Source organism: Pleurodeles waltl, chromosome 6 (assembly GCF_031143425.1).
Source record: "Pleurodeles waltl isolate 20211129_DDA chromosome 6, aPleWal1.hap1.20221129, whole genome shotgun sequence".
NCBI lineage: Eukaryota > Metazoa > Chordata > Amphibia > Caudata > Salamandridae > Pleurodeles > Pleurodeles waltl.
In genome coordinates, this window is record NC_090445.1 from 941,476,373 (window position 1) to 941,501,252 (window position 24,880).

At 42.8% G+C, this 24,880-nt stretch overlaps 1 protein-coding gene across 2 annotated transcripts in view; it reads left to right on the forward strand.

The window, feature by feature from the left end:
• Nucleotides 1-24,880, forward strand: part of INPP5A (inositol polyphosphate-5-phosphatase A) — a 1,526,322-nt gene that overhangs the window by 1,069,021 nt on the left and 432,421 nt on the right. For both annotated transcript variants that reach the window (XM_069239762.1, XM_069239763.1), the window contains exon 9: nucleotides 6,491-6,575. In XM_069239762.1, coding sequence (XP_069095863.1) covers nucleotides 6,491-6,575 — 85 coding nt within the window. The remainder of the gene's footprint in view (nucleotides 1-6,490; nucleotides 6,576-24,880) is intronic.

Sequence of the window (24,880 nt, forward strand, 5' to 3'; positions counted from 1 at the left end):
AAAAAACAGAAATTCAACTAAAAATACAAAGTTATAGGGACGTTATAGTTGAACTCATGTTTTAAACATACTAAACCATAGAAATTCAGCTGTTATTTCAAGTAACTACAACTCACGCCCTAAGGTAACTGTAACTTGTGCCCTCGCCATGCACCGCTAATTATCCCACAAATCACAGCACTCATGACAACTTTCATAACATCATTGGTAATATCACTGGAACAAGTCCAGTACAATTATTGATCAGATAATTGTGAATGGCAGGTGAATTTCTAAGGTTTTGTACGTTTAAAATGTGAGCCTAAATATAACGTCCCTATAACCTTTGTTTTTTTTAATTGAATATATATATATATATATATATAAATATATACATATATTTATATATATATATATATATATATATATATATATCTCACTTAGCACTGAGGGGTAGCATATCTTCAGCTAGTCCCAGGTTTGCTACTTAATGAAACTGAGTTATGAATCTAGCCTTTCCTTAAAAATAGCAAGCAGCAATTTATGTTCATGGTGAAAAAGCAGTGTGTGTGCTAGCAACGAGCACAGCACTTGCTACTCTTTTGTACAGCTGAGGACCGCATTAATGAAGTCGGATTATCCAGCAATACAACTTACAGTTCCAGATATCCATTCATGGAACCCATCACCTTCTCAGTCTAAGGCAAACATCTTGTCCTCAAGTCAACATCTGAAGTTGCCTGAAAGAATATAATCTGCGCGAACGAGAAGTACTATTGTGGAAAAGCATGGATGTCAATTTGTGGTAGCATGAGGCCCTGGTTGCTACCCATGGCACTGCACTACTATAGGTAGCAGCTGAAACCACAGGAGCATGTGCCATGGGCCATGAAACAGTTGCAGGTACAGAAAGAAAGTGAGATTGCAAATTTTGTTTGCTTTTTGTAGTCTCCGCTGCTTCTGGTGTTGGCTGTCAGCCATTTGGCTTATTCATTGCTTGTTTTGTTGTGTCATGGTTTTTGTAAAACATTCGGTTTGTGAAACCATAACTCACAGTGAAGCTAGCCAATAGCTAAATGCCCCAAAGTCAATGCTGTAGTGGGCAAAAGTAAAATGTTAGTTACAAAACAACAAACCAGTAGATGAAGATGGCTGGTTGAAAACCTCTGAAAGTAAACCTATTATATATATAATTTTAGTAAAATCAAAAGGTCTTGGCTAACACTGGACCTAAAATGTAGTTTTCCCTTTTTCTGTTCTTGGTAAAACACATTATGTTTAAGATGATTTTTAGTAGGTCTGGAGTAAATGTTTAACCATCTCGCAAATGCATGTGGTGTATTGTGACTGGGGAGTTAAACTCAGTGTATAAGGTTACCTTCAGGCTGTAATGTTTTTATGGAGCTCGATTAACTCCATTTATAATTTGCTCTACCCTGAAGCTGGCTTCACGAGGTTGGATGGACTGTCTAAAAGGCTGAAGGGAAGCTGGATGAAGAACAGACGAAAGCAGAAGGTGGAGGATAGATTATCTGAGTCGTTGGTGCTGGACATGTGGTCCTCTTATGTGTTGAACTGCTTCTCTTAATACATTTATTTGTGGGGTTTGAGGCACCCTATTTTCTTGACTGGTTTCTGGTCACAGGCTAAGTCAGAACAGAGTTCCATGCATCTGGCTGGTCTTGAAGGAAGTCGTGGTGCAGAGAACTTGCAGAGACAGACATTTTGAGCAGGACTGGATGGGAAAGCCGAAGTAATTGCATTAATTACTAGATTAGTGCTTGTACCTCTCTTGGATATGTCTAGTGAAGACTGTGTTTGAGGTTTTGCCTGTTGACTGTAAAATATTATTGTAATAAGATACAGTGTTAATAAGCAGATATTGATTATGAAGTAAGCAATTTTTTAAATCACAGTGTAAGAAGGCCTCTCCTACAGGGGTGTCAGTTATACTCAGCTTGTTTCTGTAATTAGTCCCTGTGGAGAACGACCTATATTTATGAATGAAATATCATTGCCTAATAAACTATGTTTGAATCTACTAACTTCATACTTGGGAGCACCCAGCAGCACAGAGTGGGAATGAAACTCAGGGAGGACTCAGCCCACGTCAGTGTACAGTGGCTAGTGAGAGAATTAAAGGGAGTGCTAATGAGGTAACCTTTCCTCGAGAGTGGATTGAAACTCAGGTGCCTAGGAGAACTATGTATGCTACAGAGTATTTAGTAGAATGCAAGTAAGGAGAAGCCTTAGAGATCCCAAAGCTGAACAGAAGACTCAGGGACGAACCACCACTACTTCATGCCACATAGATACTAAAGTTGTAGAGCAGTCCTTAGAAAAGGTTTGCATGTTAAAGTAGGTTTGGATGGAGTCTCTGCTTGGACCGTAATGCCCATTGGTATTACCAAGTAGATGCGTTTTATTTATTCAGCAAGTTGATTTCAAGTGTAAATAAAGCAATCTTTAAGTTAACTGTTTGTGCCATTTCTGTCTCTCCCTCCTGATCTGCCAGTTATCCCATCACAGATTAATAGAAGAGAACAGAGTCTGTATTTCACTGTAGCATCTTGGTCACCGGGATATAGGAATGATTTGGGCAATAGGAAGATTAGATGACAAACATTTCCATTTAACTTAAACATCTTCTCCCAGCTAGTCATAAACAACATCACAGTTACTTTAATTATACTCTTCCTTGCCTGGACTCTCAACTCTCATTGTTGCGGCCAGCATGAAAAAGGAAAGGGGGGATTTGGTAATTACTATACCACGGTCCAAGACAGACCAGGCAGGAAGGGGCGTACAGTTAATACTGGGGAGGGCTGGTGACTTCAGTGGTTGCCCAGTACGTGCACTTAAAAAGTACTTGCAGATTCGTCCCCAGGATTCTTCCACCTCTTTATTGGTCCATGCATCTGGGGTCCCAATTACTAGGTATCAGTTTTCCCAAGTATTGCGTAAAGCCTTACTGGCAATTGGCATACATGGCAAATTTAGTTCCCATTCCTTTAGGATAGGGGCAGCAACATCAGCAGCGGGGGCCGGGCTCAATACCGAGATGGTAAAAGGAATTAGGAGGTGGAAGTCAGATTGCTATAAACGCTATGTACGCATCCATATGATCTAGGAACACCTTTTGACACACGTCAATGACCACATGTGTAACGGTTTTTCCTTTCTGTTCTCAGGACCTCTCAGTTCACTATTGGGCACATGGCTCCCTCCAGTGTTTGGGTTATTGGTCATTCCTTTGTGCGTCGGGCGCTGCCGTTCTTCAACTTGTATCGCAGTTGGGCTCAGGGCACAGGTCTCCGGATTCTTTGGATAGCGAGAGGGGGTCTGTGCCTTGATGGTCTTCGCCAGCTCATCGAGGAGGTTCTGCGACGGCGGCTGCCGCCGCCAGCGCTCATCATCCTTCACGTGGGAGGCAATGATCTGCCAACAATCGGTAGGAGATCAGTTTTTGAGGACTTGATGGTGGAGATCTCCTGGTTAGCAAAACAGTGTCCAGGGGCTGTCATAGCATGGTCCCATATCATTACTAGGCGGATTTGGAGGTCAGGGCGCTCAACGAAAGCCCTTAATGAATCAGCCAGGCGGCTGAACAGCTGCATGAAACGGCTTTTGAACACATCAGTGCTAAGGACTGTTGCGCACGGGTGCCTTCAATGAAGATGGAGTACACCTGTCGGATGGTGGTCATACTGTGTTTGTTGAGAACCTGGTAGTATTTTCAATACAGTGTCTCTCTCAGAACTGAGCTTCTTGTCCTCAGGGGGAGGCCCGGTTGGTTGGGAAACCAACCAGGCCTGTGGGAGGGAAGGAGTCATGTTTGGGCGCAAAACAGGTGGATAACCTTGGCATCAAGGAGCGGATCATAGAGGGAAACCAGTGTGAACTATTTGGGCAATTTGTAGGTATCGATGCGGTCCCCCACCTGTGGGCAGGGGGCGCGCACCAAGGCATAGCGCACCCCCAATACAGGTGAAGGCCGGATTGGACCAGTTTCGGCCGGCGGCCCAACTTTGGCCGCCGCAAATTTTTTTAAAATATCGAGCTCACCCCGAGGGGCGAGCCGATTGGCTGAAGGGGGTGTGGTGGGGGCTCCCAGGTGATCGGCAGGGGCAGCCCAAGTTTGTTTAAAAGGGGGACTCAGGTCCCTCGAGGGTCAGGTTGTTTTTCTTGACCCTGAGCTGCCCCTGATGATCGACACACACCTCCAGAGGACTGGAGGAATGCTTTCCCGCCCACCCATCCCCAAAGAATAGCAGGATTAGGAAGACCTTAGGAGGGAAGGAGCCATGTTTGGGCACAAAACAGGTGGATAACCTTGGCATCAAGAATACTAGTGCAGGCAAACTCAAAATGGTATCAGAAGCTTTTTGGCTCAAATCAGGGTGGCTGTGCTGTGGGTGTAGGAAAGGGGCTCGGGACGACCGCTACCGTGAATGTCCATAGCTCCCCCCACGGTGCTCCATTACATGGCCATGGAATTTTTGAATTTGGGGGGATGAGACTGCGCCAGGGGATCAAGGTATGGCCCGGTTGCCCAGTATCATCCCCATTGGGTGCCAGGGGGGATCCCTTGCTTGGGTTTGGCTCTGGCATGGTTGGATTGGGGGACAGATTTCATGCTGGCCCGTGCCCCCTCTATCTTGAGGGGGTAGGTGAGTCTCGCCTTGTGAAGCGTAATTGGTTTTGGGGGGGACACGGCCCCCAGTTTACAGACTATGCCACAGGTGCTTGTGGGTGGACAACCATGACTCCTTTTAAAGAACATAAACTATTTGAGATGCATATTGTAAATAAATATGGAAATTTAAGGATGAAAAGAAATACTGTAAATATGATGATGTTTTTTATGTCGTGTTTATGTGGTTGTGAATAAATACGGCCTGAGAATTGTTATATTCTCTATCGTAGGAAGGTTTCAGTCTGCTTTGTTTACTGTGAACATTAAGTATGCTCCACCAAGCAGCGGATCATAGAGGGAAACCAGTGTGAACTATTTGGGCTATTTGTTTGTAGGTATCGATGCGGTCCCCCACCTGTGATTAGTGCTTAAACCTGACATTGCTACAGCCTAAACGGTGTTCATTTAAATGTCTTGTATATAGCATAAACTGCATTAATGTGATTGTCTCTGGTTCCCCCTTTGCTGCATTAATGAGCCATAGCACGTTTTTTGTGTGCGCACTCAAAGAAGCTCGAAAACTGCTTACAAACAATCTGTCATAGTTGCAAAGTTTGTAAATATTCCAGTATTTCAAAGCTAAAGTCAGCAAATCTATCAGCTGCAGCGGGAGCAGATTTGTTAAACGGTCTCATAAATATCTGGTCCAATGGCCTCTGCGTGCACAGAAGCAGTCTCAGAATGATCATCATTTTTGTGGCACACCTGATTGCACTCCATCCAGCATCATTATGCTTTGAAAATGTGCGAAAAAATCAATAACACATTTCTCGTAATATATAGAAGATGCATTTTTAAAGCAGTTTCTAAGATAATTCTGACCTGAGTATATTTTATCTTTACACACATCCTCCAGGTCTGCTTAATATATAACTATCGATCGATCTGGGGTGTGTGAGGGATTACATGGCTTCAGATGGGCCTGGCCATTTTACATACAAGCAGAGAGACTGGCCACGCGTTTGGGGCCCCACATCTGGATACATACAGAATCGGCTGAATAGCTGTGGTTTTGTATTTGTGAATCCGGTACGCTATTTGTCTGGAATGTGGGTGACCGGTGACGAATAGTTCCTTTGTAATGCACAGGGGAATTGGAGATGTCCGACCAAAGACAATTCGATATTGTTTGGCATTAGTTAGGCTTGAATTATCAGAAAATAGGTTATACAATTCTAATTTCATCCTAACACGGGCCCTTAAAATATTTCTTGCCCAGAGCCCAGGAAATAATTAAGATGACACTGTCTGACATTGCAAAGTTCATATGGTTAACCCAATTATACTGCTGTATCTCGTCTTGTGTCCAGCATGGTCCTCCCTAAGTGGATTATTGCGCGCAGCATCGCAGTACAGCTGCAGGACATATACTGTGATCTACCACAAGGTGGCGTTCATCATAGCCTCTTACCTTCATGCGGGTCTGCAAAACTGAACTCACGCCTATCACTCCAGGGTGTTTGATTGATGGTGCCACTCGATGTGGGAGAGGAGAGCTAGCGTAGATACGGAGAAGCTACTTACTCAACAGCACGGAAAAGAAAGCGCTATATAAATGACCATGCAATAGAACACAACGCTAGGCTCACTCCCGGTCAGTAACAAGTTGCAAACATGCTTACGAAGAAACGTACCTCCGTACAGAGGCCTACATATGATTACGATTTATTTGATACAAGGTTTTATTCTCAATGTTGCTGGTGGATATTCATTAAAATGTCTGTTGTAGTGGAGGTGAGCTGAAATGCATGTCACGTTTGGCTGTGTCAACCATGCTTTTGAAAATGTTAAAAGGGATTTTTCATTTCTTTCTAGTATTACGGATCACCGGTATGAGAAAGTGCCATACTTAGTATTCGGAGATTTTAACTTCAGACTGGATTTAAAGTCTGTTGTGGAGGTAAGGTTTTATTATTCGTTTTTGCACTGTATGACTTCCCATTGTCCAGTTGTACTGTGGAGTTGTGAATTCTTATTTCCTTGTAGGTTATTTTGAAAAATATAACATTCATGGAGAGTGTAAATGTATTAAAGCGCAGAGAAATCTAAAATAGTAAATCCCATTCCAGGATCGGGAATAGGACATTGCAGAGTGTGGTTTGTCTTGTAAATTTGAGACGCCTACTAAAAGTAGGTTTGTGAACATACAACTTCTTTCCAGCTCAGTCCACAATAGAAATAATCAGCGGTTAAATCAAGAAAGGCATTGTGATGACTCCAATTCCTGGATGAAAAGGGGAGCAGATCTCTCCAGAGTTGCTGAGCATGCAAGGGCATGGCTTGATACACAGGGAAAATGATTTCACCATGGAGGAAATATGTATTTGCCCAGAAGGCTCTAATCACCTCTACGGAGAACTCTGCACAGATAGAATAGGAACCTCAAGACATTTCCAAAAGTACAGCTCGGAAACATGTACCTGGCATAGCTTTTCAGGCTTACTGCTGGAAATGTTAGTGAACCCCCCCTCCCCCACCAAAAAAAAGTAAAAGTAAATTCAGGTGGAAATCCAAATCCCCATCGGTACTTTTACATTTCTGTTTATTAACAGGGCCCAAAGTGTTTCTAGACCGTATCCTACTGCAGATAAACATGGAAAACGGCTCCTTTTAAAGGTGAGAACAAGTGCCTTTCTACTGTAGAAAAGGGAATGGGATGCACCCGCACTGTCATAGCTTATCACGGGCAGCGGTGCTTTCAATGTGAACCCCCAAAATCCTGGAAATTCTTTTCAAATGCTAGAATAAACCTGTGTTGAGCGAACTTCCTACTTTTGCCAGCCTTCTGTGTGAATCTGATTGTGACTTCCTGAAAAAACAACTATCCATTTCCCATGTTTGTTAGGTAGGAGAATCCCTTTAAGCTGATTGGCAAATCACTAGAACATGCAGGACTCTGAGTGATGTAAGGGCAGGTGGGACAGAACATGCAGGACTCTGAGTGATGTAGGGGCAGGTGGGACAGAACATGCAGGACTCTGAGTGATGTAAGGGCAGGTGGGACAGAACATGCAGGACTCTGAGTGATGTAAGGGCAGGTGGGACAGAACATGCAGGACTCTGAGTGATGTAAGGGCAGGTGGGACAGAACATGCAGGACTCTGAGTGATGTAAGGGCAGGTGGGACAGAACATGCAGGACTCTGAGTGATGTAAGGGCAGGTGGGACAGAACATGCAGGACTCTGAGTGATGTAAGGGCAGGTGGGACAGAACATGCAGGACTCTGAGTGATGTAAGGGCAGGTGGGACAGAACATGCAGGACTCTGAGTGATGTAAGGGCAGGTGGGACAGAACATGCAGGACTCTGAGTGATGTAAGGGCAGGTGGGACAGAACATGCAGGACTCTGAGTGATGTAAGGGCAGGTGGGACAGAACATGCAGGACTCTGAGTGATGTAGGGGCAGGTGGGACAGAACATGCAGGACTCTGAGTGATGTAAGGGCAGGTGGGACAGAACATGCAGGACTCTGAGTGATGTAAGGGCAGGTGGGACAGAACATGCAGGACTCTGAGTGATGTAAGGGCAGGTGGGACAGAACATGCAGGACTCTGAGTGATGTAAGGGCAGGTGGGACAGAACATGCAGGACTCTGAGTGATGTAAGGGCAGGTGGGACAGAACATGCAGGACTCTGAGTGATGTAGGGGCAGGTGGGACAGAACATGCAGGACTCTGAGTGATGTAAGGGCAGGTGGGACAGAACATGCAGGACTCTGAGTGATGTAAGGGCAGGTGGGACAGAACATGCAGGACTCTGAGTGATGTAAGGGCAGGTGGGACAGAACATGCAGGACTCTGAGTGATGTAAGGGCAGGTGGGACAGAACATGCAGGACTCTGAGTGATGTAAGGGCAGGTGGGACAGAACATGCAGGACTCTGAGTGATGTAAGGGCAGGTGGGACAGAACATGCAGGACTCTGAGTGATGTAAGGGCAGGTGGGACAGAACATGCAGGACTCTGAGTGATGTAAGGGCAGGTGGGACAGAACATGCAGGACTCTGAGTGATGTAAGGGCAGGTGGGACAGAACATGCAGGACTCTGAGTGATGTAAGGGCAGGTGGGACAGAACATGCAGGACTCTGAGTGATGTAGGGGCAGGTGGGACAGAACATGCAGGACTCTGAGTGATGTAAGGGCAGGTGGGACAGAACATGCAGGACTCTGAGTGATGTAGGGGCAGGTGGGACAGAACATGCAGGACTCTGAGTGATGTAAGGGCAGGTGGGACAGAACATGCAGGACTCTGAGTGATGTAAGGGCAGGTGGGACAGAACATGCAGGACTCTGAGTGATGTAAGGGCAGATGGGACAGAACATGCAGGACTCTGAGTGATGTAGGGGCAGGTGGGACAGAACATGCAGGACTCTGAGTGATGTAAGGGCAGGTGGGACAGAACATGCAGGACTCTGAGTGATGTAAGGGCAGGTGGGACAGAACATGCAGGACTCTGAGTGATGTAAGGGCAGGTGGGACAGAACATGCAGGACTCTGAGTGATGTAAGGGCAGGTGGGACAGAACATGCAGGACTCTGAGTGATGTAAGGGCAGGTGGGACAGAACATGCAGGACTCTGAGTGATGTAAGGGCAGGTGGGACAGAACATGCAGGACTCTGAGTGATGTAAGGGCAGGTGGGACAGAACATGCAGGACTCTGAGTGATGTAAGGGCAGGTGGGACAGAACATGCAGGACTCTGAGTGATGTAAGGGCAGGTGGGACAGAACATGCAGGACTCTGAGTGATGTAAGGGCAGGTGGGACAGAACATGCAGGACTCTGAGTGATGTAAGGGCAGGTGGGACAGAACATGCAGGACTCTGAGTGATGTAAGGGCAGGTGGGACAGAACATGCAGGACTCTGAGTGATGTAGGGGCAGGTGGGACAGAACATGCAGGACTCTGAGTGATGTAAGGGCAGGTGGGACAGAACATGCAGGACTCTGAGTGATGTAGGGGCAGGTGGGACAGAACATGCAGGACTCTGAGTGATGTAAGGGCAGGTGGGACAGAACATGCAGGACTCTGAGTGATGTAAGGGCAGGTGGGACAGAACATGCAGGACTCTGAGTGATGTAAGGGCAGGTGGGACAGAACATGCAGGACTCTGAGTGATGTAAGGGCAGATGGGACTGAGTACAGAGAGCCTCATTCATTTATTGATACCCTTGGCAGTTAATAAAATGTCCTACCTTTATGTGTTGGGTGAGGATGGGGTGTTTTTTTTCTATTGCATGGAGATTCTCTGTAACTCAGTAATAGCACGGCATACCAGCTCAGTGGCCTTTGATTGAGACCTCCTTTAACTACGCCATGTTTGGTTGTGAAGCACACATGCCCATGTTGCTGCTAAATTCGAAGACAAAAGGTCGCCAAATGATTAAAATGATTATGAAATTCTCATTGTGTTTCTGTAATGTTATGTTCACATTTTCAATTTTTTTTTATTAAATACTTAATTGCAATTCTCTGTTTTCTGAACATGGTTTTCGCTGTCTCACTGCAAACAGCTTCAACGGTCTGTCACAGAATATGCGTCATGATTAGATGGCTTTCTTTTCAGTCGCAGCTGCCTGCTGTTTGTTAGATGTCTTTCCCCCTTGACCCATCTCAGAACAAGACTTCCTGACCATTGCTTTTGATTGGTTAGGCTGTATCAATCCATACTGTACCATACTGTATAGTGACAGGCTACATCATGACATATCATTCCGTACCATACAATGACAGACCATATCATACTGTAGCATACTGTACAATGGCAGACTATACCATACCATTCAATGACAGGCCAGACCATACTGTACAATGAAAGGCCATACCATACAGTGACAGGCCATACCATACTATACATTGACAAGCCATACCATAGCAAACAGTCCCATACCATAAAATACTATACATTAACAGGGCATGCACACCATACCATACAGCACAATACAATGACATGCTGTACCGTACCATACTATAGAATGACAGATGATCCTTACCATACTGTACAATGACGAGCCATACCATACTGTACAATGACAAACATGCCTTGCCATACCATACCATACCATTTAGTGACAGCCATACCATACAATACCATTATACAATAACATACTATACTATGCAATGACAGAACATACGTTACCATAACATACTATAAAAAAATGACAGGCCATACCATACTGTATTATTCAATGACATACCATGCCATATCACATATCACCATGCCATACTGTGTTACACAATGACAAACCATACCATACATACCACACAATGAGAGGCCATACCATCCCGTATCATACTGTGCAACGACAGGCCATACTAAACAATGAAAGGCCATACCATACAGTGAAAGGCCATACCATAATATATATTTACAGGCCATACCATATTATACTGTGCTGTACATTAACATGCCATACCATACATTACAATACAGTGATGGGCCATTCAATCGCATACAATACAATGATGGGTATACTATACCATGGCATACTGTACAATGGTAAGCCATACGATATAATACAATGGCACACCATACCATACCATCCAATGCAGGCCATGCCATTCCAAACCATATTACACCACTGTGCAGGCCACACCGTACTATACCATAGGATACGACAGGCCATACTGTAGTTATACTATACCATACTATACAATGACAAACCATGCCATATTATACAGTGACAGACCATACCATATGATACCATACCCCATACAATCCCATTCCATATTATACAACTATTTGCAATGCAATAGCTCCCGTGTTCGCTTGAGTTAGAGCTATTGGCAATGTAAATTTATAACTGGACTTTCCTTGCCACATAAACTGGTCAACCCTGCCTCATAATTTAATCTTTTCCATTTACCCTTTTCCTCTACCTGCAGCAAAAGGTTGGCGACCCGTGGGTTATGCAATGGTGAGGCTGTCTGTCTTCCAGTGCCAACGGTCCACGGCCTGTATGTGTCCTAGTGGACCATGCCGGTTTGTAACGGCGACATGCAATTGTGCTCTGCAGAGCATATTCTGATGTAATTCCTGCACCAAACAAACATTTGCAATGCAATAGGTCTCACATTTGCTTGAGTTAGAGCTATTGGCATTGTAAATTCATAACTGGACCTTTCTGGCCACATGCATTGGTCAACCCTGGCTCATAATTTTGTCTTTTCCTGCCATACAATTCGAGTGGCCCTGCATATAACTAAAGCACTTACCTTCTTCCTGTATCTGCAGTAAAAAATCAAAATGTTGCCATTTAACATCCTAATTTAAATATGCCATACTAATTCCAATAGAATACCACTTTCACCACCCTTCCATCAGAGTTTCTGGCTGGCTAACACAGGTCCTCAAAAAAACACAAGACAGCCACAGAGGAGAAATAAACTGGAAGGTCACCCAAACATATCAAGAGTGTTCATACAATCATAGTGTAACACAGATGTTAAATTGGCCTGAATTATGGTAATAATTGTAATAAGGAGAAACTATTAAAGCATATACAATTATCATATAAGCCATTATCAGAAATAAGCTTTTGGCATGAGACTGTCTTGCTCAAAACAGCCCCTTGAGGGCACCATAACAAAAATATAATTTGTAAGAAACATGGTCATGTAACCATATTGTTAGCCTCTAGAGGGAAAACCCCATGAAAAAACATTAGAAAGTAATGCAGTGTAACCATATACTTAGCCCCTAGAGGGTGTATTTAGAGCTAGCAGGCTTACTGCTATGATATTACAAACGAGGGCTTTGAAACAAACCTTCTCTCAGCTCTAAAACGCAAGTTGTACCTATGAGAAAGCTCAAAATACACTGAATGGTGGGGGGGGGTTATTATTTTGGGGTCCCCACTAACCTAGTGTGAGGACCCAGAGATGATGTACACAGAATGCTTTGAGGTGGTCCAATCGTCCTAGGACCACCACAGGCTGAGTTATGAGCAAAAATGTTTTTACAAGTAATGGCCTGCAAAGCACTATGGGGCGAGGTTTCATGCAGCAAATATTTTAGTATGTTAACAGTAATGCGCTGAACAACCCATAGAGGACACCACTTAAAAATAGCATTTGGAAGAAACATTGTCATGTAACCATACAGTCAGCCCTTAAAGAGCATAACCACATGGAAAGAGAATGGGAGGAATTAATGCAGTGTAACCATATATTTAGCCCCTAGAGGGCATAGTGCATTAAACATTTTAAGGCTAGCCGGACTCTTGCAATGATATTACAAACAAGGCCCATAAAACAACTTCTCTCAGCTGTAAAACTTCTCCAGCCATGAGAGCTTAAAGAGACACTGAACAAGTGGGAGGGGTTATTATTTTGGGCTCCCCGCTAACTGAAAGTGTGGACCCAGAGATAATGTAAGACAGAAAGAGCACATTGTGGTCAATGTTTTGAAGGAAGTCCAATTGTCCTAGTTTCATGGGACAAGTTTCTGTGCCACAAATATGTTAATATGTTGATATGAATATAATGCTTAGAGCAAGCCCCTAGATGACACCACAATGAAAATAGCAGTTGTAAAAAACATGGTCATGTAAGTATATAGTTAGCCTCTAGAGGGCATAACCACACAGAAAAAAAATGACAAGAAATAATGCAGTGTAGCCATTTACTTATATCCTAGAGGACACAGTGCATTGCATATATTCAGAAGTAGCAGTCCTATAACAATGATATTACAACTACAAGGCCCATGAAACACAAACTACTGCCAGCTATAAAACAAAAGCTCCATCCATGAGATAGCTTAAAGAGACTGAATGGTGGGAGGTGTGACTATTTTGGGGTCCCAACCAACCTAGTCTGGGGACCCAAAGATGATGTATACAGATCACATTGTTGTGAACCTTTGATGGTGGTCCCATTGTCCCAAGACCACCACAGGATGAGTTATGAATAAAAATGTTGTGTAAAAGTAATGCCCTGCAAAGCATTATGGGTTGAGTTTTCCTTAATGCAGTGAATATTGTAGTATTGTAGTATTCTGTTGTGGTGGGAGAGCTGCTTTCACTTTGAGGATTTCTGTTTTACGTAAAGCTTTTACCAATTTCAAGTGTTTTAAGGGGAGAGCCACAAGAAATGACTCTGATTAGGTAACTGTGCCCAGTGTGGCCAGCGCTCCAATACCGCTGATCGAGTTCACATTGTTGTGCCTGTTTGTGCTGTGAGCACTGTGGCCGCCATGCAGCACGAAGGGGAGAGACAAAATAAATAGTTTGCCCACGCTCAAGTATATTGGTAATCGTGCCATAATCCATGTAACTGGGGCAGTCTGAGAGGCGTGACAAAAACAGCCTCAAAGCGGGACAAATGTTAAACATTTACCAATGATATCAAGTGACTTTTGAAAGGCAAACCCACAAATGAGTGAAAGTGATGGATTGACATGGGTGTGGTTAAAAACCCACGATACTTACAACAGGTCAAAGCATTTGCACGCTCGACCTAAAAAGGAGGCCTTTCCTTCTGACACCAGGGTACGGTGCTGCAGTCAGTATCGATTAAAGCAAGACTTTAGAGGTAAGTGTTAGAAATAAAATGTATCCTAACAGCCTTGCAATGCAAATTAGCACTCTTTTGTTTATAACATACTCCAAAGGAAAAAAACAAAACAGCACCTACAGACATAAAAATAAACTACCAACAAAGTTTTGGATCACTTGCATGAAGTGATATTGTGTCACTCTAAGCACACAACAAAACACACACACAGTTGTGCCAGGGGCCAACAATTAAATTGTCTAGCCATTCAGGTGAATGGATGAAGGAGCTATGAGATTTTTCTGTGTATTAGAAGGCATGCTCACACTATGGAAAAACAGAAAGAAGGTGTGAAGAGAGAAACAAAAAAGACAGCACCAGTTCACACAATTCACAACAATGCTATGCAACACTGCAGAGAAACAACACTCAGTGTTTGGTTAGAAGACACTGGTGGTGGATGGTCACAACTACAGAATTAATGCATTAGGAACACAGAAACACAAAGAGACTGTGGTGCTAGGAATGGGAATACTATTGCAGGACTGGGCAGCCGCCGCAGAGTTCACAGGGTCTAGCGGAAGGGTGTTGGCTGATAAAGGAGGAGGAGGGTATTTTCAGATTTATATACAAAGCAGAAAATCAGAGCAAAAAGAGGAATAACATTATAGCAGGAGCACTCAACTCGCCCTTGCGCCAAACCATAACAACACATCAAAAATGTACTTTCATCCTTCCATTCCACTCAAAAAAACAAAGCACACATCAGTCATAATAATGCTAGGAATAGTTCCACGCTCATGCGGTTGCAGCAGATCGATGAGATGGATGATAGGTGTATAGACCCAACAGCCCCAAAATGCCAACTCCAGATAGCCTTCAGGCATAGTGTCCAGGCCCTAGCTTGGCACCACAGTAATAGCCGGGCAAGAAAGGCAAGTCATGGTCTGCTGCCCCTACACGCATACACTGACAGCCTGTGGCTACAGCACTTCGCATAATAAGTGTGCATATGGAAACCAGAATAAACAATGTAGTAAGTGGTGATAGAAAGGTTATACAGTGAAACCAAACAAAAAAGCAGCAAACTAAAATAAAGGCAATAAAGAAGAGTAACTTCTTCCTGGGAAGTCTGTTTTCGCACAACCGCTGGACTCATGTTGCCGTGAGGAGAAATGATCATGGCTGGGATTAAAGGTAAAACTGAAACCAGACGGGAAGAGGGTGGAGGGGCCATCACGTACTGTAACAGCATATCGTAATGGCCAACAAAAATGTTCTCTTAGTGAAATCCCCTGGGAGAGAACTAACCACAAAAGGAAGAGACATTTTGAAAAATGGACCAATAAAAAGGAAGCATATTATACAAGCACAACAAAGAACAAATGACAAGATTTGGTGTGGTTAAAAGCCCTTATTGAATACAACATGCCTTGCAGACAGTGCTGCACACTGCCAAGCTCGACCTAAAAATGACAGGCCATAATGTACTCTACTCTACAATGGCAGGCTATATCATACAATACCATACCACTGTACAGTACCTTACAATACAATTAGACCTGCCAGTCCTTTTTTATACATAGAGGTCACCCCTAGGGTAGTCCCTGGACATCTCCAAGTGCAGGGCACAATCTATTTAAAAAGTAGGGCATGTACTTTTAAGTTTTACATGTCCTGGCAGTTAAAAACTCTTACATTCGTTTTTCACTACTGCAAGGCCTATCTCTCCCTTAGGATAACATTGGAGTTGCCTTATTACATTTATAATTTCCAAACGGGGAGAGATGACCAGTTAATGTTTGGTGTCTCTGGAATCACAATTTAAAATCCTAACTCCTAGTGAAGTTGGATTTTAAATTACAATTCTGAAAATGACACATTCAGAAAGTTGACATTTTTCTGCCTTATCCATTTAGTGCCTGTAGTTTGTCCTTGGCCCCATGATTGGGTGTAGCTGGCATTTGAGCATTGTGCATTCCTTCAAGAGCCACACACACTAGGGAGCTTAAGTGTTCTTGGATGGGCCATCACTGGTAGGATGTGAGGGAGTAGCTGGGCACAGCGCCGCTTACTCCTGAATAAGCTGTGTCCTGCCTCCACAAAAAGGGCTGCATATGCTCTGTAGTTAGTCTGAACCCATGGCAGGGAAGCCAGGCTGCCTGACGACTTGAAAGGGAAACCTCTAGAGGTTTTTCCCCACTTCAAATGCACAACTGGGTATAAATACTGGACCTGAGACACCACAACTTCAACTACTCTACAAATACCCCCTGAGTTGAGCCTGAGTGCTCTGTGCCAACCTACCCAAGGGTTGAGTACAGGTTAATTTAGGGTTTGCTTGTGACTTTACCCTGAGAGGAATTGTGGTTGTTACTTGAGAAGGGTTTCACCCTACTCAACCAACAGCACAATTTCTTACACATACCATGCAGTGACAGGCCATACCATACTGTACAGTGACAGTCTGTAGCATACCAAACCATACCATACAATGACAGTCCATACCATACAGTGGCAGGCCATACCATACTATACTATACAATAGCATGCCATACCATAGCAAACTGTAGCATACCATACTATATTTTACAATAAAATGGCACACCACACCATAGAGTTCAAAACCATGACAGGCCATACTGCACTATAGAGTGACAGATTTACCATACCATAATGTACTGTGACAAGTCATACCATACTGTAGAATGACAGGCTATAACATGCCATACCATGCTGTATAGTGACAGGCCATACTATCCGATACCATACCACAGTACAATACCATGATATACTATAAAATGACAAGACGTACCATACCATACCACACAATGAAAGGTCATATCATACTTTACCATACTCTGCAATGACAGGCTATACCATATCATATTATAGCGTAACATATAATGACATGACAGGCCATACCATAATATACAATGAAAGCACATACCATACTACACAATGACAGGCCATATCAAAGCAAACCGTAGCATATCATACTATATACTATACAATACCAGGACACAACGTACTGTACAATACAGTGACAGGCCATATCATACCGTACTGTAGAATGACAGATAGACTATACCATACTGTTTAATGACAGGCCATGCCATGCCATGCCATACCATACCATACCATACTAAACCATTCCATGACTGGTTATGCCATTCCATACTTTACAAACGTTATTATCATCATTATATATACATATTGTACAACATTTAGAAAGCCAATACATCTCTCATAAGCAAGACCTCTTGGCTTCACCAATGCTACTCCTAGTTTTTGCGTACACAGGTGAGCACTTAGCCAAAACCTGAGTGCATGTAGAACATATGAGGTTGCAAAGTTCTGGTAGTCCACTCATTTTTTTGATTTCGTGATTTTGTTAGGAAGAGGCAATATACATAAGTATAAGCTTAGAAACTTCTTTGAAAATAACATTTTATGCCCATTTCTAGTAAACAGTAACTTACAGTGTGGTATAATAAACAATTATATGAATGAAAAGCAACACTACAAAAATGTAGTCAGTTTCTGAAACATATAAGTAGTGATGTCTTTTCCAGATCTTGACAAATCCATCCAACCTGACTTCTGATTAGTTCTCCACTCAGTTGGTCAAATGTCCCTGTATACCGTCATTATTTGAGTGCCAGCTTCACTATGTGATTTTAGCAAATTGTACAGGATCCACAATCATAATGTTACGTTTCCTAAAAACGAAGTTCCAGTCTTTTTCTTGATGCATTTAGATACTTGTAGTGAATTAATCAAGAATTAATCACTAGCTTTAAGTCTGATTTATGGCTCCCATAGTAAATTGGTGATTATATTTCTGTGATAGCGGCCCTATGAAACATTTAACCAAAACACTTTAAGAATGACTACCAATGTATTATCTTCTTTTCTACCGAGCACAACGAACCAGGGTTGGGTTTACTTTCATCTAACGTGCTGCAGTTTAAATTGTTGGGGCCAAGCTCATTGTTCCCCTACCCATGAACGGCCAGCTGTGTTTGTTGTCTAAGGATGCAGCTGCCAACCTTGTTTATTCCCGCTTTAATAGAGTTAGTTTGAGGTACTTCAAACACACTCTCTCTAAGTTAGGCTAAGATGGCTAAAGTTGGACCTTGCATTTGAGGGCGGGATATTGCTGATTGGGATAGGATAACCGTGGCATGACTAACACAAGCCGCACAGTCAAGATGTCACCTCTCATGCGGAGACATTGTCCTGTACAGCTGCTCCTTGTTTGAAAGCCATTCAAATAATGTGACTTAAACACTTTGTGCCACTCATTTGAAATGTAAAATGGGCCTTCATCACCGTAGGCGGTGCCTACGACCAAATGCTCCTCCGGTGAAGGGACGCCTGTGCTGCTACCAGCCATGTGGATTTTGCAGGTTCCTGGCTGAGTCCGTTTTTTAAATGCTATTCTTATCACAGTGTATCAGCTACTAAGAGTGCCATAGTCTACGCGGGTTTTGTCATTTATCGGGAAATAATTATTATACACAAATGTGCAAGTCGTGCTTGCACATCTCCATAAACCAAGCATGTGTAACCCAAACTATGGGAACCTCACGGCCCTCATAATGATGGGGAATTCTGGCTGAAACAAAACACACCTGTGGGAAGACAAGTGCACTCAAGTGAGTGGCCCCGTATTGTATTACGGTATTTTGCAGCCAGTCTTCTTGAAGTGAGTTAAAGCAGGAATCTTTAGTTCAGTCCACTGAACGCCATACCCTGGTATAGACATTAGGCATGCATATGTCTAATATTCACACAGAATTGTCACTTATGCCCATTTTAGTATATCTTAGCGCCGTGCATATTGTATACATGCTTAGAAATGGGAAATCTCCTATTTTTACTGTTTTTCTCTACACAATTTGCTGATTACATCTGATGTTCACTATATATATATATATATATATATATATATATATATATATATACACACACACACACGAACACACATAACATACTTAGTTGTAGGGCCTTTTAGATAGGTTTTTCATCTATTGGTCAGTTGTTGTGTCACTCTTTTCTACCGTTCGCTACAGAATATCAGTGCTCTTTGTGGTCCAGAGTCCATGGTCAGGCCCTGACAAAGCCAAGAAATGTACATTGAACCAGGGCCCTAAGGGGGCCCTGTATTTCTGTCATTCACGAGCTGAAGAAAAACAACACTTCCCTACTGCATGTCGCATACTAGTGCTGCAAAGCAGTGTCACCAGAAGTCCATTTTCTGACACAGGGACTAAGTGGCAGGTAGCTACTGCTAAAACATTATTTAATTTCTTCTGAATAATTAATATATTGCTACTTACTTTTAAACTTGTCAAGTTTTGTTATTGTTTTTGCCCCTCGATAAAGGTGCTATATAAACTGTTAGATAACATTTCCTGCTGATTTTCATTATGCTTTGTCCAATGAGATCCTGTCACGACTTGAACGCTTCTTACTGCAGTAGTCCACCAGTCTCTGCGCACCACCTGATTTCTTGCTTGTTCTGGATTGACTGATGCAGGGGCGGCCCTTTCCAGTAGCCACAGAGCTGCTGATAATGAAACACCAAGCCGTCCGTAACCTCCAGAAGGAGTCCCAGAGGGAAAAACCTCTAATCGAGGAACTCCTGGAAGGTAAGAAAGAAAAAATATTGAGGCACAAAAAGGACTGGAACAAAAAATGAAGTCAGGAAAAAAGGTAGAATCCAAATCACGGGAGACAGGAGCGAGGAGCACAACCGGAACGGAAGTGTTTGCAACGCAATGAACAGAAGACAAACTGTGCTTATATACAGACAAGACAGGAAGTGACATGCAGGAAGTAATGAAGACACCATCTTGGACTGGAAAGAGCCACATAAAGGTAAATGGAAAAATAACCATAGTATAAAATAGGAAGCAAAGCATGCAGGGAAGGAATACAAACTTCTGGGAAAGAAGAAACAAAAAGAAAAAAGGGAAAAAGAAGAGAAGAAGAAAAAAACAGCAACAAACAGGTAACAAAAATTAAGGGGGCAGAAGGTGGATGCAGCGATAAACTGAGCTTAAAGGAAAGGTCAAGGTCATGCTGCAGCCCGAAAAACAGGTTGCGAACTGAAAAGCGGCCCGCGGCAGAAACAGCTGTCCGAGACGCGGACCGCCAATCTGATTGCGGCCCGCGAGTGGGGCGCCACTGTTCTGCGCAGCATCACAGAACCTATTTGGAAATTTGTCAAAAATAGGGTGCTATTTCGCATGTATTAATTAAATAAGGCACGTCTAAGTAAAGGCTTCTAAAGCCCCCAATGGGGAGAGGATGTGGCAATACAGAGTTTCTGGAATCGGGGAACCAGGATCGAGTCTTGACATCGGCTCAAAATCCTGTTAATATTCACTTAATATCCGCGTGCCTAAAAAGGGCGAAAAAAGGAATCTGTCCTTGTGTAATGTACCTGGTGCTCATATAAAGCTCTCCAGTACTTTTGGGTTGAGTTCACATTATATAGAACTGCAAAAAAAAAAAAAGCCACACCTGTTTTAGGGCCCTTCACCTTTTTCACTCACTTAAAGGATTGCAGCATAGGGCAGAGGGATCAGCAAACTTTATCCACTGGTTAACTTTGCTGTGAGTGACAGCATCCATTCTGCTCCTTCACAAGGAGCACATCTGAATACAAAATATTCCCTTTCATTGACTGCACTACTATGGGAATGAGTGCTTTTTGAGATCCAACATATATTTTTTCTTTTAGCTAATGTTTTTGTGTTTTTTATAAAGGCGAAAGCCCAGTAGCTCCTCCAACAATAATGTTTTTCAAAAAAATAAATCCAATACATCAAATGTCAGGCCTATTTCTCTTTGCCAGCGCTTGCTTTTCCTTTAATTCTAATAGTATACTTACTCATAATAACCCTTCCTACACTCATTTTGTAAATATTTATTTTTCAATGTATTATATCACTGTTTTTGCACTTTTTGCAACCATTTATGGGTTAATTACAGAACTTTTAATTTATTCCAGGCCGAAGTGTTGTTAGAAAGCAAAACGTGCATATTTTTCGCTGAACAAAATTGCTTTCGCAATTTTTTATCTGATATTTACATTTCTTCTTGTGACATGGACTGATGAAAGGCGTGGAAGTTGAACTGCTCGGATGGGCCTATCAAACACCTCTGCATACGCTGCATTTCCTGGGGAAGAGCTACAGTGTCCCAGTTTTCCGTGACATGGATCCAGTGACTGGGGACAGATGGAGCGGCGTTTCAGCTGTACTGTCAAACACGTAGACCAACCTCGATCATGGCATTTCATGGGAAGTGGAGAATGAATGCTCTACTGTCAGTCACAGGCAGAGATGCTTCATACCGTCTGCTGCTCGGAATCTTTTAGACCACACATGCTCTTTTACTGTGAAAGATTTGCTGTCACCATCTCCTGCGAATCTACAGTAGTGTTTAAGAACGCAGTTTACAAATCGAAGCTGCTACCAGCTGCAGGATTCATGCAAGTGCACCAACCTGTTTTATCTCTGTAAACAGAATGCAACAGTAGATGCAGGAATCCTCCTCTTCCTGAATCGCCTCCCTAATTGTTATGCATGTATGTGTTAATGAAGAGGTCGTGACCTCTATCTGTACATTTGTATAGCTACCTACACACTGACGTCTGCTGCTGGCATTTTGTTATTTCTACATGCAGAGGTGCCCTTTCCCCTCTATTTGTTGGAGCAGATGTTCTTGATTGATTTCCCTGGTGTGAGGGAGGGGCTTGACCCGCAGGGGGCGGTTTTTCAACCTATAGATCTGTATGCACTGAAGCAGGAAATGCAATCTTACCAGTGGTGGAGCTGAGACCTGCGCTGATGTCGTGTGACTTTCTCACATTCAAAATACAGTTGTTTGGTTCTTACTTAAAGCACAAATAAATGAAAGGCGGTTGTTTGTGGTAACTCCTGTCCTTTACCGAAGGCTTACATTATACAGTCTTCATCATTGGTGTTTAGAATACAACACGAATACTAGTCGGTTTATCTGCCTATGTGAGCAGTTGCCCTCCATTGTATGCATGTTTTATTATAGGAACATCAATTTGTTATTAAACGAATGTAAACAAGTTAGGGCGCACATTTCAGATTCATTATTTGAAGCTTTGCCATTTTTATCAGTGCTTAATAATGCCTGAAGAGATAAACGCGGAATTCCCAATGCCTTCATGCGCTTCAGCAGTAAGGTCCTGATTCTGAGAGAGGCGGAGTTACATATGGAGATCCCCAATCTCCAATATTACTTTTACCAGTCAGTAACTCCACATGGAATCCCACCTATTATGAGTTATTCCCATCAAAATGGGGAATAACAATGTAGAATTCCATAAAGTATTCCCTATTCCAGTTTGTGTGATGCTCCCATTCACCACCTGTCCAGGGCAGGTCGGAAGTGGAAGCAGTGCTTCCATGCAGGTCGGGATGGAGAGAGGTGGTGGGACAATAGGGTCATGCAACACGACTGGCTATTAATAACCACAATTTCCCCGGTGTAACTTCCTGTGGTGTCATGTGATGTGACAGGACCATAGTCTGGTTCCGAGCTCTGCTTGGACAGTGATTAAAAGCATAATGGCCATTTGGATTGTTTCTTTGATGTGATGAGCCAGTTGGCTGTCTCCAAATGCCTGTTGCATTGAGGATGTTAAAATGAGGACTTGAAATGCTCATTTTGAGGAGATTGCCCATATCCTGCAAGGTAAATTGCACCCCATTGTCACTAAGCAATCGATGGGGAAATCTTTCCTGATTAAAAAAATATTAGGGGAAATAGCCTCTAAAGTATTAGGTTGAGACACTAACTTAGTCGATTAACACATAATCATAACACATCTAATGGTAAGAAACCTACAGGATATGAAGTCTATACGTAGCTTCATCCAAGGCCCCTCAGGCCATTTGACTGAAGTCATGAGGCATTTGCCTGATTTAATAGATTTATCTGCAGAATTACAGGTTACGTATCTATCCAGATATACTTCGACATCATGGTATATTGATGGCCACAAATATGCTATCAACAGTTTTTTCTTAGTACCTGAGTACCTGTGAAATAGGGTGATTATCCCCTTAGCTCCTTGTGCAGGGGTATTTGGTTGTACACACAGCTGAAGTCTGGAGTATTGAAGATTTGATCCTGTCCCAAAGCCACTACCATTTAGTTGATCTGCGGTTGTGTCTGATAGTCCGCTACCACACAATGGTTGAGTTAGCTTATGATGATGTATAACCTGATCTTACCACTCATTTTCTTGGCTATCACCACAGGCGACAACAACTTAAATGTATTGATTGGCTCAATTATACCTTAATTGCACTACTCCTGTAACGCTGCCTTATCTTCAGAGTGAGCTAAAAGGGGGTGCATTTCCAGTTTTCTTTTTGACTGCATGCACATCATCTCTGAAGTGATTTGATGCTCGAAGTCCTTCAACCATCTAAGTTTGTTGTTGATCGCTACCTAGTAGTCTGACAGAACAGATGTAACTTCAGTCTCCTTTATGCTGAAAATGTACTGTGGTTTGCAAGGATTTATCAGGATTCTCAGGCCTGGTTGCTCCTTCCAATCGAGAAAGTTTACATTGTAATCAACAATCAGTACATTACTTTCAACCATAGCTTCCTGGTATGATCCTACAGGATCTTCAAATGTATTTCACCTTCAAGCTTTCATGTTTCTCGAGAAATTATTGTGATTTTTGATCCTGTATCAATAAGGACTTCCATGTTCCCCCATTCACTTTTATGTTGCATTTTGGTTTGTGTTTATCCCTGTCCTTGCCAATAATTGCCACTAACAGTACTACATTTTCCAGCACATAATCTTTATCTGGAGTATCCTCTTCTTCCTCAACCATGTCTACTTTTTCCCTTGAGTTGCCCTGCACATTTTCTAGAAATGACCCTTGTGGCCAGATCCTTTGAATAACTTTCTTCTGGCCGGGCGAGCTGTGTGAGAATCCAAATTGAATGTTGACCTACTTACACATAGCATTGGAACAAGACATTTCCTTTTCTTTACCACACTCGGTGTCATACATCTTGCTGTAATCATCAGCCTTATGAACCATGTTTATTTCAGAATGCTGGATATTAGTTTTGAGTAAGAATTTCACAATCTCTGCCGATCTTTCAACACTTAATAGTTGACACACCCTTGTCTAAAATCAGACTCCTGTGACACAAGACTTTTTCCTGTATTATTGCACATGTGGTTTGCATAATGATCTGTCTCGTATCATTTCGCCCATGTTCTTAAAAGAACAAGTGCTAGCCCATATCCTCAAAGTCAGTACGTCTGCCTAATTAAGTTCCCAAGAAGCTTGGTAGCAATATTAACAAGCATTTGCAGTGCAATTGGTCTTGGATTTGTGTGAGTTAGAGCTATTAGTGTTGTAAACTTCAAACCGGACTTTTCTCGCAACATAAATTGAAAATAAAAAGTACAACAGTTTCACAAATGCAAGCCAATTTAAACTGCCACGGCATCAGTGTGAAGGAGCACACAAAAGGAAAAAGAAGTTCACTCACAGTCAAACGTATCGGCAAAAGTGCAATTAGCCATGTAACAGGGGCAATGTCCAAGGCGGTACCTGAACCGCCCCAAGGAGGGACAAATGTAAAGCAGTTACCAACAAAAATAAAGGATTTTTGAAAGGCTAGC